We start from the raw sequence: 16,452 nt of genomic DNA on the forward strand, positions 1-16,452 counted from the left end.
AAGGATTTCATAGAACCATAGAATAGTAGGGTTGGAAGGGGCCTATAAGACCATCAAGTCCAACCCCCTGCTCAATGCAGGAATCCAAGTCAAAGCATCGCTGACAGATGGCTGTCCAGCCTCGTCTTGAACGCCTCCAGTGTGGGAGAGCCCACTCACTACCTTCCTAGGTAATCGGTTCCATTGTCGTATTGCTCTAACAGTCAGGAAGTTTTTCCTGATGTTCAGCCGGAATCTGGCTTCCTGTCACTTGAGCCCATGATTCCGTGTCTTGCACTCTGGGATGATCGAGAAGAGATCCTGCCTTCTTCTCCATGACAACCTTTCAAGTACTTGGACAGCTCTACGCTATCTCCCTTCAGTCTTCTCTTCTAAACATGCCCAGTTCTTTCAGTCTCTCTTCATAGGGCTTTGTTTCCAGTCCCCTGACCATCTTTGTTGCCCTCCTCTGAACCCTCTCCAGCTTGTCTGCATCCTTCTTAAAGTGTGGTGTCCAGAACTGGACTGGTCTGTAGTCCCCAGGTTCCTCGTTTTTGCCCTTTTTGAAGATAGGGACAACATTAGCCCTCCTCCGATCATCTGGCACTTCACCCGTCCTCCATGATTTCTCAAAGGTAATAGACAGTGGTTCTGAGAGTTCTTCTGCCAGTCCCTTTGTTACTGTAGGATGCAGTTCATCTGGCCCTAGAGATTTGAACTCATTCGAAGTAATTAGGTGTTCCTTGACCAGATGCCTATCGACCTCAAGTGCAATCCTGCCCCTTCATCCTGTACTTTGCCTTTGCCAGGGGGCTCATAGACCCTCTTTTGGGAGAAAACTGAGCCAAAGTAGTAATTGAGCACTTCTGCCTTTTCCTTGTCATCTGTTATCATTTTGCCATCCTTATTTTGAAGATCAGGGATTTTCTCAAACTGGGGAGAGGTAACGAGTGGGGTACCGCAGGGCTCAGTCCTAGGCCCAGTGCTCTTCAACATTTTTATTAATGACTTGGAGGAGGAGGTGCAGGGAATGCTGATCAGATTTGCAGATGACACAAAATCGGGTGGGATAGCTAATACCTTGGAAGACAGAAACAAAATTGAAAGTGATCTTGATAGACTGGAGTGCTGGGCAGAAAACAACAGAATGAAATTGAACAGGGATAAATGCCAAGTTCTGCAACTAGGAAAAAGAAACCAAAGTTACAAGATTGGGGGGTACTTGGCTCAACAAAACTACAAGCGAGAAGGATCTTGGAATTGTTGTCGATCACAAGCCGAATATGAGCCAACAATGTGATGTGGCTGCCAAAAAGGCAAATGCTATTTTGGGCTGCATTAATAGAAGCATAGCTTCCAAATCCTGGGAAGTACTAGTTCCCCTCTACTCAGCACTGGCTAGGCCTCATCTGGAGTACTGTGTCCAGTTCTGGGCGGCACCCAAGGCAGAATGAAGTGGAGAAACCGTGTTGAAGATCTTAGTTACGGTAATAGTGTTTAGCTTTGGACTGTTCTGGAATTACATAACGCCTACAGCTACTGACCATCAGCTATATGATTTCTGAAGAGTGTAACCATTAAGCTTTTGCTGTGGGATTCCCTGCAATAAAGAAATCTTACTGATTTGAGTGTCCAGTGTCGGACTGCCTGAGTGTGTGCACTGAAGAGATCGGGAAACGATCTCCTGATGATATCCTGATGAGCAAACTAGCTCAAAGTGAGCTAGATGGAACAATGATCTGGTGGATCCACAGTTGGCTACAGAATCGGACTCAAAGAGTGCTTATCAATGGGACCTTCTCAAACTGGGGAGAGGTAACAAGTGGGGTACCGCAGAGCTCAGTCCTGGGCCCAGTGCTCTTCAACATTTTTATTAATGACTTGGAGAAGGAGGTGCAGGAAATGCTGATCACATTTGCAGACACAAATGTGACACAAAATTGGGCGGGATAGGTAATACTTTGGAAGACAGAAACAAAATTCAAAGTGATCTTGATAGACTGGAGCGCTGGGCAGAAAACAACGGAATGACATTTAATAGGGATAAATGCCAAGTTCTGGACCTAGGAAAAAGAAACCAAATGCACAGTTACAAGATGGGGGATATGTGGCTCAACAACACTACAAGCGAGAAGGATCTTGGAATTGTTGTCTATCACAAGCTGAATATGAGCCAACAATGTGATATGGCTGCAAAAAAGGCAAATGCCATTTTGGGCTGCATTCATAGAAGCATCGCTTCCAAATCCCGGGAAGTACTAGTTCCCCTCTACTCAGCACTGGTTAGGCCTCATCTGGAGTACTGAGTCCAGTTCTGGGCACCACCCTTTAAGAAGGATGCAGACAAACTGGAGAGGGTTCAGAGGAGGGCAACTAAAATTATCAGGGGACTGGAAACAAAGCCCTATGAAGAGAGACTGAAAGAACTGGGCATGTTTAGCCTTGAGAAGAGAAGCCTGAGGGGAGATATGATAGCGCTCTTCAAGTACTTGAAAGGTTGTCACAGAGAGGAAGGCCAGGATCTCTTCTCCATCATCCCAGAGTGCAGGACACGGAAGAATGGGCTCAAGTGGCAGGAAGTCAGATTCCGGCTGAACAGCAGGAAAAACTTCCTGACTGTTGGAGCAATACGATAGTGGAACCAATGACCCAGGGAGGTGGTGGGCTCCCCCACGCTGGAGGCCTTCAAGATGAGGCTGGACAGCCATCTGTCAGGGATGCTCTGACTTGGATTCCTGCATTGAGCATGGGGTTGGACTGGATGGCCTTGTAGGCCCCTTCCAACCCTACTATTCTATGAGTCTATGATTCTGTGAAACCTGACAGCATGTTCCTAGCCAAGCCAAAAACGCTACTACCATGCTTCTGCAAGCTGTGACAAACCCTGTAAGCTGGGAGACCCAACCTGATTGAGAAAAAAGAAGATATTGTAGTAGCTGTCTTCAGAAAACAGCGAGACCTGCATGGCTGGCTAGCTTGACTTTGTAAATTATGTTACAACTGCAAACTAAGACTGTTTTTCTTTTTGAGTCCCCAGTGGAAAAAGACTGACCTGAGTCATTTGTCGCCCCTGACAAAGCAAAGATTCAGATGCCCTTTACCTCTTGTTTTGAACCCAGGATTTTCAGTTACAAACAAATTGTGAAGCTTTACTTTCAAGCCCTGCAAATCACCCCACCCGCCTCCCAAAGAAGATTGATGGCTGCATACAGAATGCAAGTACAATGCGACCCCCATCTCCCTGTGGCGTCCTGAGTTTCAGCACTCTGCTTAGCAAAGGCTTACGTTTTTGCCTGTTACAGAGCTGGTTTTACCTAAGATTTGTGTGCCAGCTGAGGGAGAAGGAAGGGGAGGTCATGTTGTGAATCCCTGGCTACCTGTCTAGTGATTGATAGCCCCAAGAGTTTTTCCCCTCACTCAAGGCTCAGTTTCCTTAGTCCTGGTTTGAGAAGCGTTTAAAAGTGCAATTGTTGTTCCCTTGCTGTTAAAAGCCTTGCAGTTCAAAACTGCCCTGTAATTTTAAGTTTACTTTTGCAAAGGGGAGGGGATCATAGCTGATTATAGTGCGTAATAGCTTTAAGAATGACGGCCAATGTAGATCTCTCCTTTTGTCCTTGCAAAAGACATGGTTATGCTGTTTTTAATGTGTTTGAAATAGCTTAGATTTAGAATTCCAAGTAGACCCATTGAAAGCTCAGAAGCACTGGCAATGTTTTTATAAGCTCCCTAGTTTAGACAGTCGCTTTCCCTCAGCGATCTCTGAGCAACCAAGCTGGGAAAGTGTGAGGGGAGGAGAGTAAATTTTTAGAGTGAAGAGGCGTTATGGGAGCGGGGATAACGTCAGGGCCCAGCTTCAGTACTGCAGTGGGCCTTGTAGGTTATAGCCAGGATTTGATTAGAAGTAGCCTAGAAGGGCTTAGGCCTATTCAGTTTTTAGACTGTCCAAGTCTGTGGAAGCTTATCTCTGTCTGTGCTCCCAGAGCGGAGCCAGGGGGAGTCACCCACCTCCCTGTCCACCTGCTGGTCTGGCCTTGGCAGGCAGGGAGGCTGGAAGCTGTCCGTGTAAACCTGACAGAGGCGGAGTGGGATTTGCAGAAGCGTCGCCCAAGTTGAAGCGTCACTGCTAGAGAGCTGAGCAGTGCCACTCCATTTAGACAGAAGCCTTGCTAAAAGGCTAAAGGCCCTTGTCCGTCAGGGGATCTGGAAGGGGTGTGCAGTCACACCTTCCCTTTTAAGCTGATGCAAAGTCGAAGAGCCTTTGCTAGGAACATCTCATCTTCATTTCCCAAAGGCTTCTCTGTTTGGATCCATCATCATCTGGGCTTTTGGAGGCACTCTGCACATAGGCTGGAACTTTAGACCGTTAAAGACTTGCCATGAAAAGTGCTGTGAGGCTTTTCATAGACTTGAACTCTCATTGCTGTAGATTGTGTGTCTGTGTTTGTAGTCAGTCAGCTCAGTGTACGGCAGGCTGAGTTTGATGCACGGCTTTTGGACTTCCCTCTGCCAGAACTCATGCAGCGTGGAGTTGCAGATGCGAAAGTGGTGGCCTGGAACTCTTTGCGTGTGTGGGTAAGCCCTTCCCTTGGTCTTGATGGGTCCTGACCATGTAGCCTGGAAGAGCAGTATGATTGCTGAATCTGCTCCAGCATGCCTCACCACGCAGGAGGTTTTCTGCTCATGGTGTTAGATCTCAATGAAAGTTTGCTGTGTGCGTTTTATGATTTCTTAAATTCTACGTGATACCTGCAAACGTCTTTAATGTCAGTTACAACTCCGGATGATACTGAGTGTGGTTCCCAACGGTTTGATGTCCGTGCCACCCAGGACAGAGCCTTCAGAGTGAACATGCAGAAGGCAAACAAATCCATGCAGATCAGAGAAGGATTTGAGCAATTACATGATGGGCTAGGATGGCTTACCCCATTAAAGGTGTACGCCCCACCACGGCCATTAGTGTGTTGGGAACAAGTGAGACACAATAGGGTGGCAGCACGCTTTCAACGACAGGTAGGGTTCAGCAGGGGTGCCAGACCATACGTTCGTGCCCTAGTGACAGCACTCCAAGGTGGGTGTACACAAATTGGAAAGAGTGCCCTGACATTAACTGGGCTGCCCCTAATGGTAGTTATTGGATCTGTGGAGAAAAGCCGTGGCCGTGGTTGCCCCCAGGGTGGATTAGAAGGTGTTCCCTTGGATTGTTATGGGGTCCCCACAAGTTTGTGAATACCGTAGAGAGCCCTGCAGTAAGTAATTACAGGGCCTGGGAGGTGAGATGGCAACCAGACATTTTCAGTTTGGCTGATTATGCTTGGAGCATGTTGCCTCGGGGTAGGGTAGCTACCATAAGATATAAAGTGAATATTTTGGGGAAAGCAACAGAAATGGCATTGAACACCACTGCTGAAGCGTTAGAAGCCATAGGGATAGAATTGACGCGCATGAGAAGTGCCATTTTGCAGAACCGCCTGGCTTAGATATGATTACAGCGGCCCGGGGCAGTATTTGTGCCATGTTGCAGCAAGAACGCTGCGAGTACTTTCCTGACAAGCAGAGTGTGATAAATCACAGTGTAAGGGCTTTGTATGCACAAAGTGAGAAAATCCATCACCGAGAAGAGGACTCCCTCTTCAACCCAATTTCAGACTGGTTTCAAAGAATCGGGGTGGGGCGGCTGGATGCAAGTAGTTGCAGTAACCATGACCATCATAAGTAGCTTTATAGCTTGCTCATATGGCTGTCGTATTCTAAAATATACAGTAAAGTAGTTATCAATCTCCTGGTGATCAAACGGCAGGGCAAAGAAGATCTGGCCCGCTGGGTAAGAAGACATTGTGACGCGCAGACTCTTATCGTCCTTTGATCATCTGGGGGTGGAGTGTAATGGTCCCAGGCCTGTAACCGAGTCACCAGTAGTTTTAGAGGGGCCTAGAGATCCATAATGCTTTCTGCTTTGGTTTGTTATTAAGTGCAATTTTCTTGCTAGTGGGCCTCTTGGCTTGTGAGATGAGTCAAAGGTCAATATCGCCGCCTCAGCACATTCCATGCTCACAAGCTGTGAACCGTTAATCTGATCAGGGCCTAGGATGCGTCTGAGAAGCAAAGCTCTGTGCTAAACTACAGGTGTCTGTGCTGGGAAAGTTCCGATTGTTTTCCTTCCCAACAAGCACTGTTAGTCTATGTTGGGAAAGTTGCAGATGAACACTAATTAACACTTGCTTCTGTCGTGCGGCCTCACTGCTGACATGAATGGTATAAAACCCATTTTACCCCTTGGCTCTGGGTTCAGAGAAGCTGTCTGATCCAACCACTGGGTACGCCTGTGTGCTGTAAGTACTCAATAAAGTCTCCTTGTAAGCAAACCTGGATCTGGCTTATCATTATCTCGGCATCTCTAAATTCTGGAAGTCCACTGCAGGGGCAAATAGGGAGCATTTCCCTCTTCCTCAGAATTATGCTCTCCTTCCCCAAGATCCCCATTCTCTGTGACCAGAGCGGAGCTGTCACCCAGGGAGTGGATCATTGGTATTAGGTCCCTGAAGGTCCTGTCCTCCAGCCTCTCTGTCTCTCTTAGCTTCTGCAGGTCAGCAACCTTGGCTTCAAGGAATGAATACGTTCCCTGTGAGCCAGGAGCTCATCACACCGAGCATACACCCATGACTTCTGCCCAGCAGGCAAATAGTCATACATGTGGCGCTCAGTGCAATACATTGGGTAGCCCCTACACCCCTGCTGGCTTTTTACCTTCATAACTGTTTTTTTTAATTGCTATTACTGGGTTTGTTTCCCTGGAAAACTAAGTTACTACGAGAAGGTTTGGAATTTACTTGTAGTTATTTATTTACAGTTACTTACTATGAGTAGGGAGGGCCGAGTCGACTGCCCTGGCTTCCTCGCCCTGTTGCTAAACTTGCACAGGTGCTTAACTTGCTTGTGTGCTGACGCTTTGTCACTGGGGCTCCTCGCACTCGGATTGCCAAGAACTCTGCAGGGGAAAGGACTTGTGTTGCAGGACACAAAACAGCTGTGCAATCTGGAAATGTGTGGTGAGCCAGACACAAAGGTAGGATATCTCCAACCACATCATCCAGCTGCCCCAGGGACCATGCCTCCCACCAGGTGCCTCAGTTGTGTCTTTTCTTGTCCATGGGTACTTCCGGATGAGGCTTTCCTTAGTGGAATTTTACTGGGGTGGGGGGGCTGTCCAGATTTTGTGAACCACCCAGAGAGCTTCTGCTATTGGGCAGTATAGAATTTAAATAACTAAAGAAATATTGTCATCTTTCACTTGTAAACCTGTGTTATCCTGCTGCTGCTCATGTCCTTGTTCTTTCCATGAAAATCTGTTACGTAGGAAAAGACAGTATATGTTCATCATACTAACAGAAGGGAAGTGCACAGGTAGCACTATGGGCATGAATTACAACCACAAACAGCTGTGCCCCTTTGTCGCCCCCAGCCTGGAAAATTTCCAGCAAGCTCCCTTGTTTGGGGCAGAGCCTTAATGGTGCATGGCACATTGTGTGGTTGCCCTCAGTGAGGATCAAGTCACATGGGAATAAATGTTGAATGGGTTTGTAGTCAACCCTTCCCACAGTTCAGCTGAGGGTCTTTCTCAGCAACCTGGATGCAGATCGCTAGCCCTCCACCCGTTCCTTTCATTTGTCAACGCTTTTACTTGCCCTCCCCACCTCCTTCCCCTTTATACCCCCTTTTCTTCTGCTCCTCCCTCCTCTCCTATCTGGCCATCTTCCATGCTGGTCCACAGAACTCTTCTCCCCCACAATACAACCTGGACCCATCAAATTAGACCCTGCCCTCCTAAAGCACCCCTTTCAAGAGTTGAGGTTTGGGAGACCTTGCCCTCCTAAAGCGCCCCCCTAACTTTGCCCCCCCCTCTGCCTTTCCAGGCTCCTCCTTGCACTCCCTGCGCTATTTCTACACGGCGGTGTCAGAGCTCGGCCAGGGGCTGCCCCAGTTCATTGTCGTGGGCTACGTGGACGACCAGCTCTTTGTTCAGTACGACAGCGACACCAAGAGGTTTGTGCCTCGAGTTGACTGGATCAAGAAGGTGGAGGAGGAAGACGCCCAATATTGGGGCACCTACACCCAGAGCCTGAAGAACACGGAGAGGGTGTATGGAATCAACCTGGCGAAAGCAGGCCATCGCTACAACCAGAGTGGAGGTGAGTGGGCGGCAGGAGGGCTGCAGACTGCTCCCTCCCAGAGTCAGGAGACATGGGGAGGTGACTGCTAGGAGGGCAACAAGGCAGGGGCTTGTCCAAAGAGAAAAGCTTGTTTTTTTCCCTCTCTTTTTCTTTAACTTTACAAATTCCCCTTCCCCCTCCCCCTCCCCCATCACTTTTATAACATACACCAGAATGGTGCTGAGATGTTTCCACTTCATCCCACAGTTAGACTCAAAGGCAGGAAGAAGACAGGCAAAGAGTGGGGTAGGCGTTGGGATGGATCTAGGGGTAGCACCCAGGATGGTGATGCTCTGGGAATTACAGGAGGCACCATAGGTATGGGCAGCTTCAACTCTGATGAGGGATCATTTGAAATGGGTTCTGCCCTTTTCATCCTGCTGGGTAACGTGGAACCTATTTCTCAAAACATCCCCAGGTTAATTTTCTCCTCAAGGGAAACAGGGCCGGAGAGCATTTGGGAGGCTAAAGCAGGACAGAAAGTCTTCAAACGCCCAGAACACACACATTTCCTCCCCTCGCTGTGTGGCTTTCTCCCTCTGGTTGGCTGATGGAGCAAGTTGACCTACTGGCTTCCCTTTGCAGGAGCAGAAGCCAGAGGAGCAGAGATGGGGTTTGTGTCAAGAATGAATCTGAGCATGCAGAGATGTCTGGCAGCTCAGATGCAGATCAGGAACAGCCAGAACAGGGGGAGGCACCCTCCCTTGTGAGCTCAGATGCTGTGAGACTTTCTTCCCAAGACCTTGACACACAGATGGCACAGCCTGAACGGCTCCCCCATTCCTCCATCGTGAGGACTCAAGTTTCGGAGGGAGAGGAGGAGGAGGGCGAGGGGCATGGCTTGAGGGATGCTGAAGTCGGTCGCAGAGCGAAGCTGGAAAAGTTAGAGGTGGGGCTCAGACGCTCTGCCAGGTTGGCCACTCGTGAAAGCCAATGTAGGAGGGAGCCACCCTACGGGAGGGGCATCCCTGCAAAGCTAGCCTGGCCGAGAAGTTCTTGCCCAGACTGCTGGCAACTTCTCTAACTTCCACTTCGTATCCTCTTTTGACAGTTGTAGATGTGTAGATTATCTAGTTCCAATGCAGTCTGAGAGTTTCCTGGAATCTGCATTTGTAAAGAAGCTAGTCGTTTACTGATAAAGTTGTGTTGGCTTGAAGCTTTGTTTCCTGGAATGTGTTGATTGCGAAGTGGGAGGACGAAGGAACGTGACAGTTTGGAGGGAAGGCTTGGTCTTGCTCTATGATTCCCCTTACCTGGCGTGTCTCTCTTTCAGGGTTTCACACCCTGCAGTGCATGTCCGGCTGTGAGCTGACCGACTACCAGCACACAGGGGGGTATATGCAGTACAGCTTTGACGGGAGAGACTTCCTCAGCCTGGACAAGGAGAGGCTCACCTGGACGGCAGCTGACACAAAGGCCCAAATAACCAAGAGGAGGTGGGATTCTGTGCCAGACATTGCCAGGCAGGAGAAGCTCTACTTGGAGGAGACCTGCATTGAGTGGCTGCGGAAATACCTGGACTATGGCAAAGAGACTCTGCTGAGGAAAGGTATGGGGGGAAGGCATGGGGGGGAGTCTTGGTAGGAGAGGTGGTGAGGTTTCTACACCTGTGTCTCCCCTGCTTTCTTCCTGGACTGAACAGCCAAGCTAAACTCCATGCAGGTGGGAGAAAGACATCTGGGACTGAATCACTTTGGACCAAAGCAGGAGGAGACATGGAGGACAGCATTTTTGAATACTCTCTCAGATTAAAAAAAAACAAAGACCCTGCATGAAAGTAGAAAGCTAGCAGAGAGGCAGGGAGGGAAAGCAGGGCTGGACGTTTTCTCCCTTCCCTTCTCTTTTCCTACTTGCAGGGTTTTTCTTTTTTTTTTTTTTACGAGAAGCATTCAGAAATGTCACCCCCCCCCTCGATGCCTTGAAGTGTATGAACCACTTTTGCCCCTCTGGAATCTTCCCCCTCCTCTCCATGGGCAGAAAGATCTGCAAAGAACAGCCCCTCCCACGTTCAAGCATTTTGCTGGGCTGGAGCATTGCAGAGGTGCGGGTGGGGACAGGGGTTCAGGTGTGAATCCCCCCCGTTATTGAAAGACAGACCCATCCCTTGCACCTGGAATCCTTTGCTTCTGCACTAAAGGAAACTTCCCCGCACCCTCTGCCACCCTCCACCTCTCCTGGTTCTGGCAGGCGAAGGCCTACCTCCACTCCAAACACCGCACACTTTGTTGGAGCAGGGCCCTGTCTTGCCCTCCAGAGGATCCTGCCCTGGTACATCCAGCCACACACCCATGAATTGTCTGCCTCCCCGCTTCCTCTTCCGTACAGGTAGACAAGATGGGGGGAAGAGAGAGTATTCAGACTTCACACACACACACACAGAGCGAGAGTCGCCTGAAAATATTTAATCCTTGGTGTTGAGCAAGATCACCAGTTTGTTGTCAAAAATTTTAGTGCAAACACTGAATGTGTCTGACCGTGTTCAGAGTACCTTTCCTCTTCTGATGGGAAGCAAGGTTTTTTTTTTAATGTACCTATAGTGTGCCTTGGATCATGTGTAGAGTGGCCCTATGGTATTTCCCCTTTTTTTTAAAACCTGCATTATAAAATATAAAAATCAATCCTGACTTTTTTCTGGCTGTGAAATGCTGGCCAGGCAGGCTGGTTGGTCACCCTGAGGCCGCCTTCCCTCTTGGTAGATCTGCAGTGGAGAAGTGGAGAGGAGGTCATGTCATACCAGCCAGGCGTAGAAGGAGTTGTGTGTGTGTTCCACATTTGTTTGATTGGTTTGCTAAAATTAATATTAAACTTGAATTAAAAAAAATAATTGTAGAATGCCAAAGAGCTGCAAATCAAGCACCCTCCCTTTCGGGGCATCACCCACCTGAGCTTACGTGCTGTTCGTGACCTCCAATTTAGAGGCATCTGAACCAATTAAGACTTGGGGCCTGGTGACATTCACCCCGTAGACCTGGGCGTATTTTGTTCTGGACAAGGATTTCACCCCAAATGGATGCTGAGAATCCCCTTCTTTGGTGGGTTTCATCTCTTGGTGATACTGAAGATGTCGGATTTCCAATCTCGGGGCAGGAGGGTGGGACTGGATGACCACATGAGATCCCTTCCTGCTATTCAAACACACCATCCATCCTGCCAATTACTGGGAAGGTTCTGTTAGCTCTGTTGACACGGATGTTGCCATTTTTGCAGAGCCCCCCGTGGGGAAGGTGACACGCAAGGCAAGGAGTGATGACTTAGAAACCCTCGTCTGCCAGGCCCACGGCTTCTACCCCAGGGAGATCGATGCCACCTGGACGAGGGACGGGGAAGTCTGGGAGACGGACACCTTCCGTAGGAATGTCGCTCCCAACTCGGATGGGACCTACCACCTCTGGCTCAGCGTTGATATCGACCCCAAGGAGAGGGACCGCTACCGGTGCCATGTGGAGCATGCCGGCCTGCCCAAGCCTCTGGTCTTGGCCTGTGAGGAGCCTGGTGGTGAGAGATGGCAGGGAAGGAGGTCTGGAGGTTGGAGTCTGGGAGGTCAGGTTTTGCCCAGGGTGGATGGAGGGACCCCCAAAAGAGCCCTTTACAGCACCAGTGCAGGCTACAACACCCCATAGGACCCTGCATGTGCTTTGGGGTTCAAAGCAGGAGATGTTGCCCTTGGAAGCAGAAATCTCTCTCTGAGAGAACGGAGGTGGAACCTTACTGGTTCTAGTGATATGATGATACGATAAAATAGAATTGTTGTATGTGGGCTTCCCCTTCATGGATCACTGCCTTGTTGTGGCGAAGGGGCTTGCGTAACTCAGTGAATGTGAGGGTGGCTGAAGAAAGCTAGAGAGACTTTCTTCAGCCACTCTATCTCTCCTCAGCTTCAAACCCTAAGCACCCCCGCCTGCTAAACATTCCTCTTTCTTGTCAACAGTGCTCTTTCCCGGTCCCTTTACTTCTGAATTTACTTCATTGGTGAATGTGTCATCAGAGATTCTTCTCCTATGCTCCGGATAATAGGGATGTCAGAGAATTTCTTCCCGAAACTTCGGGGGGCCGAGTGCCAACACATTCGGTCCTCCGAAGTAGTTTCGGGGAGAAATTCTCCGCCCCCCCGCCCCCCCCAGGGATGGGACTTATCTTTCACGAATGTCGCTCCCGGCGGCAGGTCCCGGCGGCGGTTGGGCAGGTCTTCGGCAGGGGCAGGGGCGGCAGCCGGTCTTTCGACCAGCTGCCGCCGCCGCCATTACAAGAAAAGTAAACAAAAAACGCCCCTGTGATAGGCTACGTAACGATTAACGTAGCCTATCACGGCTAGATTTGCAAAGTCAGCCGTGATAGGCTACGTTAATAATCACGTAGCCTATCACGGCTGACTTTGGGGGGGGGGGAAAGCGTGTACGCTAATGGCGGCCCCCATAGGGAGCCGCCATTCGCGTTCCTTATTTGGTCGCTGTAGTCTACGTAAAGATTTACGTAGACTACGCCGAAAATAAGGGCAACGCAAATAGCGTTGCCCTTATTTTCGCCGTAGTCTACGTAAATCTTTACATAGACTACAGCGACCAAATAAGGAACGCGAATGGCGGCTCCCTATGGGGGCCGCCATTTGCGTATGCGCTTTTTTCTTTGTTTTTCCAAAGTCAGCCGTGATAGGCTACGTGACGATTAACGTAGCCTATCACGGCTGACTTTGCAGATCTAGCCGTGATAGGCTACGTAAATCGTTACATAGTCTATCGCGGGGGCGTTTGTTTTTTTTTTTACTTTTTATTTCGCGGCCGGAGAGACGGGGCGCTTCTCCCCGGCCTGAATTTCGGCCGGGCGAGGCGCCTTCCCCCAGGCCTGAATTTCGGCCGGGCGAGGCGAGGCGCCTCCCCCCCCCCAGCCTGAATTTTGGGGGGAGAAGCGCCTCCCCCCCACCGCGAAGCAAGTTGCTAGACCAGGTAAGTGACTTTCGAGCGCTCCTACCGGATAAGGATATTATGTATAGGCTCACTGCTCCATCTAGGGGTGAGAGCTGGTGTAGCATCTGGCAAAGAGCATGAGCTACGAAGTCACTGGGGCAAATCTCACCTCAGCCATGAATTCACCTGGTGAGCCTAAGCCTCTCATTCCCTCTCATCCCCAGCCCAGCTTCATCTGTAATGCAGGGATGATGATACTGTCCTACTTTACAGGGCTGTTATTAGGATTACTGAGAGAATGCATGAGGTGCTTCAAACATGGGCAGTATGCTTACTGTTCTCCCAGCGCTCTCTTCTCTGATTGCCAATGACCCTGCAGTGTCTCAGGCGGAGGCCTTCCCCAGCCCTGTCCTCTGGGATCTCTCTCATTGGGGCTACAAAGCATGCACTTGGCCCCTGAGCTATGGCCATCCTTCCAAGCTTAGTGTGGGGGGAGCCTCTAAGCATGCCTGGAAAAAGATTTGACATTCTTAGACTCCATCAGGAAGTTTTTAGGCACCAGCTCTGCATAAAACCTTTTATCCCAACCTCCAGCCTTGGAAGGGGCAGTGTTGTGTTATCCAGAACTGTCAGTGGCACTGGAGGTACTGATATGCAGCATTCACAGCTTAAGGGTCACAGGAAGCTGCCTTATACTAATCCGGAGTATTAATAATAATAACAATGCTAAACACATTGTCCATTTATCCCAATATTGTATCCTTTGACTGGCAGCTCCTCTCTCCAGGGTCTCACGCAGGGAAGGGCCTTTCCCACCACCTCCCTCCCTGCTGCTACCTGTTCCTTTAAACCACGCCTTCTGTATGCAAAGCGTTTGCTCTACCCCTGTGCCATGGTCCGTTTCCTAATGCACATAGGAGGCAAGAGGAAGGGTAGTGGGAACGTAGCCTTTCTTAAATACTGGCAGTTAAAGGAGGTCTCTTACTCTAAGGAGCAGCTGGATAAAATGTGATAGGATAATGGAACTGCTACCCTTCCTTCCAGAAATCATGTTGGAAGTATATCTCAGTGGAATTTACTAATTTTGGGAATAATTGGATGCAGTGTCTTAAACTGCAGAATAACAGAACTGAACATCACATGTATAATATCCTGAATAGTTGGTCATGTTGATGAACTGTAAGCATGCAATTTATATAGAGGTGCTTCATTTTCTTTAACTATTAAGATGAGGAAGAATTGGGTGAGCCACAATTTTTAGCAGGAAAACCATGTAAGGATTAAGAAGCACCCCTCCTCACTTTTTTTAAGGCATGAGATGGGGTGAAAGATACCCCCACCCCAATGTCAGTGCATAGGGTGACTGTTGTAAAGACTCTGCTCTGCAGACATGAACTTATTACATCATAGTGTAAATCTTTCTTTAGTGAATTCATAAACCACTTTTCTAGACAAGACTCCCAAGGCAGTGGAGAATATAAAATAGTGAAAAATGAAATAGCAAAAGCAGTAGCTGTACAATCAGTAAAGTTAGTAATATCCAGAAGAAGCCATAAAAAACATAACCAACCAGATATAAAATATTCTGGAATTCCTGAGAAATAAAAAAGGCCACCAAGCCCTGAAGAGATATCAAGGTTGGCTCACCAGGCCAGCTTCTCTGGGGAAGCCAGTCCATCTCTGAGGCGCCACAAACACGAAAGCATTTTCTCTGGTCGCTCCCTGCCTAACCTTGGATGGAGGTGCTCAGGTTGCAGAAGTGCTCAGATAAGCTCAGGTGGGAGAAGGTTGTCCTTCAGACAGCCTGGTTCCAAGCCATTCAGGGCTTTGTAAGTAACATCCAGCACTGTGCATTATGCTCAGAAGTAGGCCTGCAGCCGGTGCAGCTTGTTCCTGCTGGCAGCCTAGGAGCTGTATTTGGTACTAGCTGAAGTTTCCGGGGCATCTTCAAAGGCAGCCCCACATCCAGCACATTGCATAGTCCTGTCTAGGGGCATCTTTACAGCAGCCTAAAATCCTGCATTTAAAACAGGGCTTTCTGCTTCCGTTTTAAATGCAGGATCACAATGACTCCCTTTTTCATGTGCTTCCTTCTCCCCTTCCCCCTTCCCCCTCCTTCTCCCCCTTATCTGAGTCTTCCATTATCTTTCATTGATCTCGCTCCTCTTCTTGCTGCTTTTCCTCTTTTCAGGGAGGGAGCTCAAGTGGAACACAACAGGGTAATCTGAAAGCTCGTTATCTGCGATCTATTTAAAAATGGAACAAAGGGCATTTAGTGCAGGAGATGCCTTGGAGGTTCACTGCATCATGTAAAGAGCCTGCAAACGTCTGTGAGGGAGCAATTTCAATCGCAGGATGAAACCTCTGTGTGAAGAAGCCCTAGGGCTTACCAGATCAAGGATAATTGTATGAGGCTGTTTCTCTCCAGGAAGGATCGCAGCTAGTGCACCGGCATCAGATCCTGGAAAGTGCTAAGTGCCACGGACATTCTTTGGATCTGCACTGGATGCCAATACACTTTCAGTCTGGGTTCAAGGTGTTAGTGATGATGTTTAAAGCTCTAAATGGCCTAGGTCTTCGATATTTGAGGGAGTGTTTCTCCGTGTATACACCTGTGCCCTCATGAGTATTAAGACTTGCTGAGGGGGCTCTCCTCTGTGTCCCACTGTTGGGAGCTATACACTATGTGGAGACATTGAAGAGGGTCTTCTCAGCTGTGGCACCCCACTTACGGAAAGCCTTCCCCTGGGAGGCCCAGCTGCAATTGACATTGGCCTCATTTCAGTGCCAAGTTAAGACCTGGCTCTTTACCCTGTCTTTGGGGTTTTATTGACTGCACTTCAGTTAGGATTTCTTTGCTTGGGTTATTAATGAGGATGGTTGTGCTGCATTGTAGATTGTTTTATGCTGAATTGTGTTGTAGCTTGCATCTTGCCCTGACATCTATTAATATAGATTGGAAACACTGTAATAAATAAAATAACTCTGTGTTTTTCATGTCATGGATGTACAATGTAAGCGCTCATATACGGTGGGTTTGTATATGTCATGATTCTGAGGATCCATGCCCTAGAGATGAGTTTTGCAGCACTACCAGGCCACACGGTGCTGGACCCATGATCATTTTGTGGTGTGTAGGCACAGCTGTAAATGGCAGTTAAGCGAAGGACTTCAGGGTTCTGCTTGCAAAAGAAGGAGGGGGCTGTCAGGAGGGTGCTGTCAGGGTGCTGCCCTAGCTGCCTCTTGCGGACCACTCCAATAGCCAACTCAAGACACAGACGAAAAGGAATCTTTTCAAGGCTTTATTCCTTTTACAACTTAATGACTCTTTCAGATGCTAATCACCAGCGACTAAGCAAGGAACA

At 48.8% G+C, this 16,452-nt stretch overlaps 1 protein-coding gene across 3 annotated transcripts in view; it reads left to right on the forward strand.

Annotated features, from left to right (window-relative positions):
* The window catches only part of LOC146356288 (class I histocompatibility antigen, F10 alpha chain-like), a 68,567-nt gene that overhangs the window by 12,773 nt on the left and 39,342 nt on the right, over positions 1–16,452 (forward strand). For all 3 annotated transcript variants that reach the window (XM_084831563.1, XM_084831564.1, XM_084831565.1), the window contains exons 2-4: positions 7,890–8,165; positions 9,460–9,735; positions 11,394–11,681. In XM_084831563.1, coding sequence (XP_084687689.1) covers positions 7,890–8,165; positions 9,460–9,735; positions 11,394–11,681 — 840 coding nt within the window. The remainder of the gene's footprint in view (positions 1–7,889; positions 8,166–9,459; positions 9,736–11,393; positions 11,682–16,452) is intronic.

This window comes from Heloderma suspectum, chromosome 2, assembly GCF_057233095.1.
Source record: "Heloderma suspectum isolate Gila_16-S chromosome 2, 16-S_ref, whole genome shotgun sequence".
NCBI lineage: Eukaryota > Metazoa > Chordata > Lepidosauria > Squamata > Helodermatidae > Heloderma > Heloderma suspectum.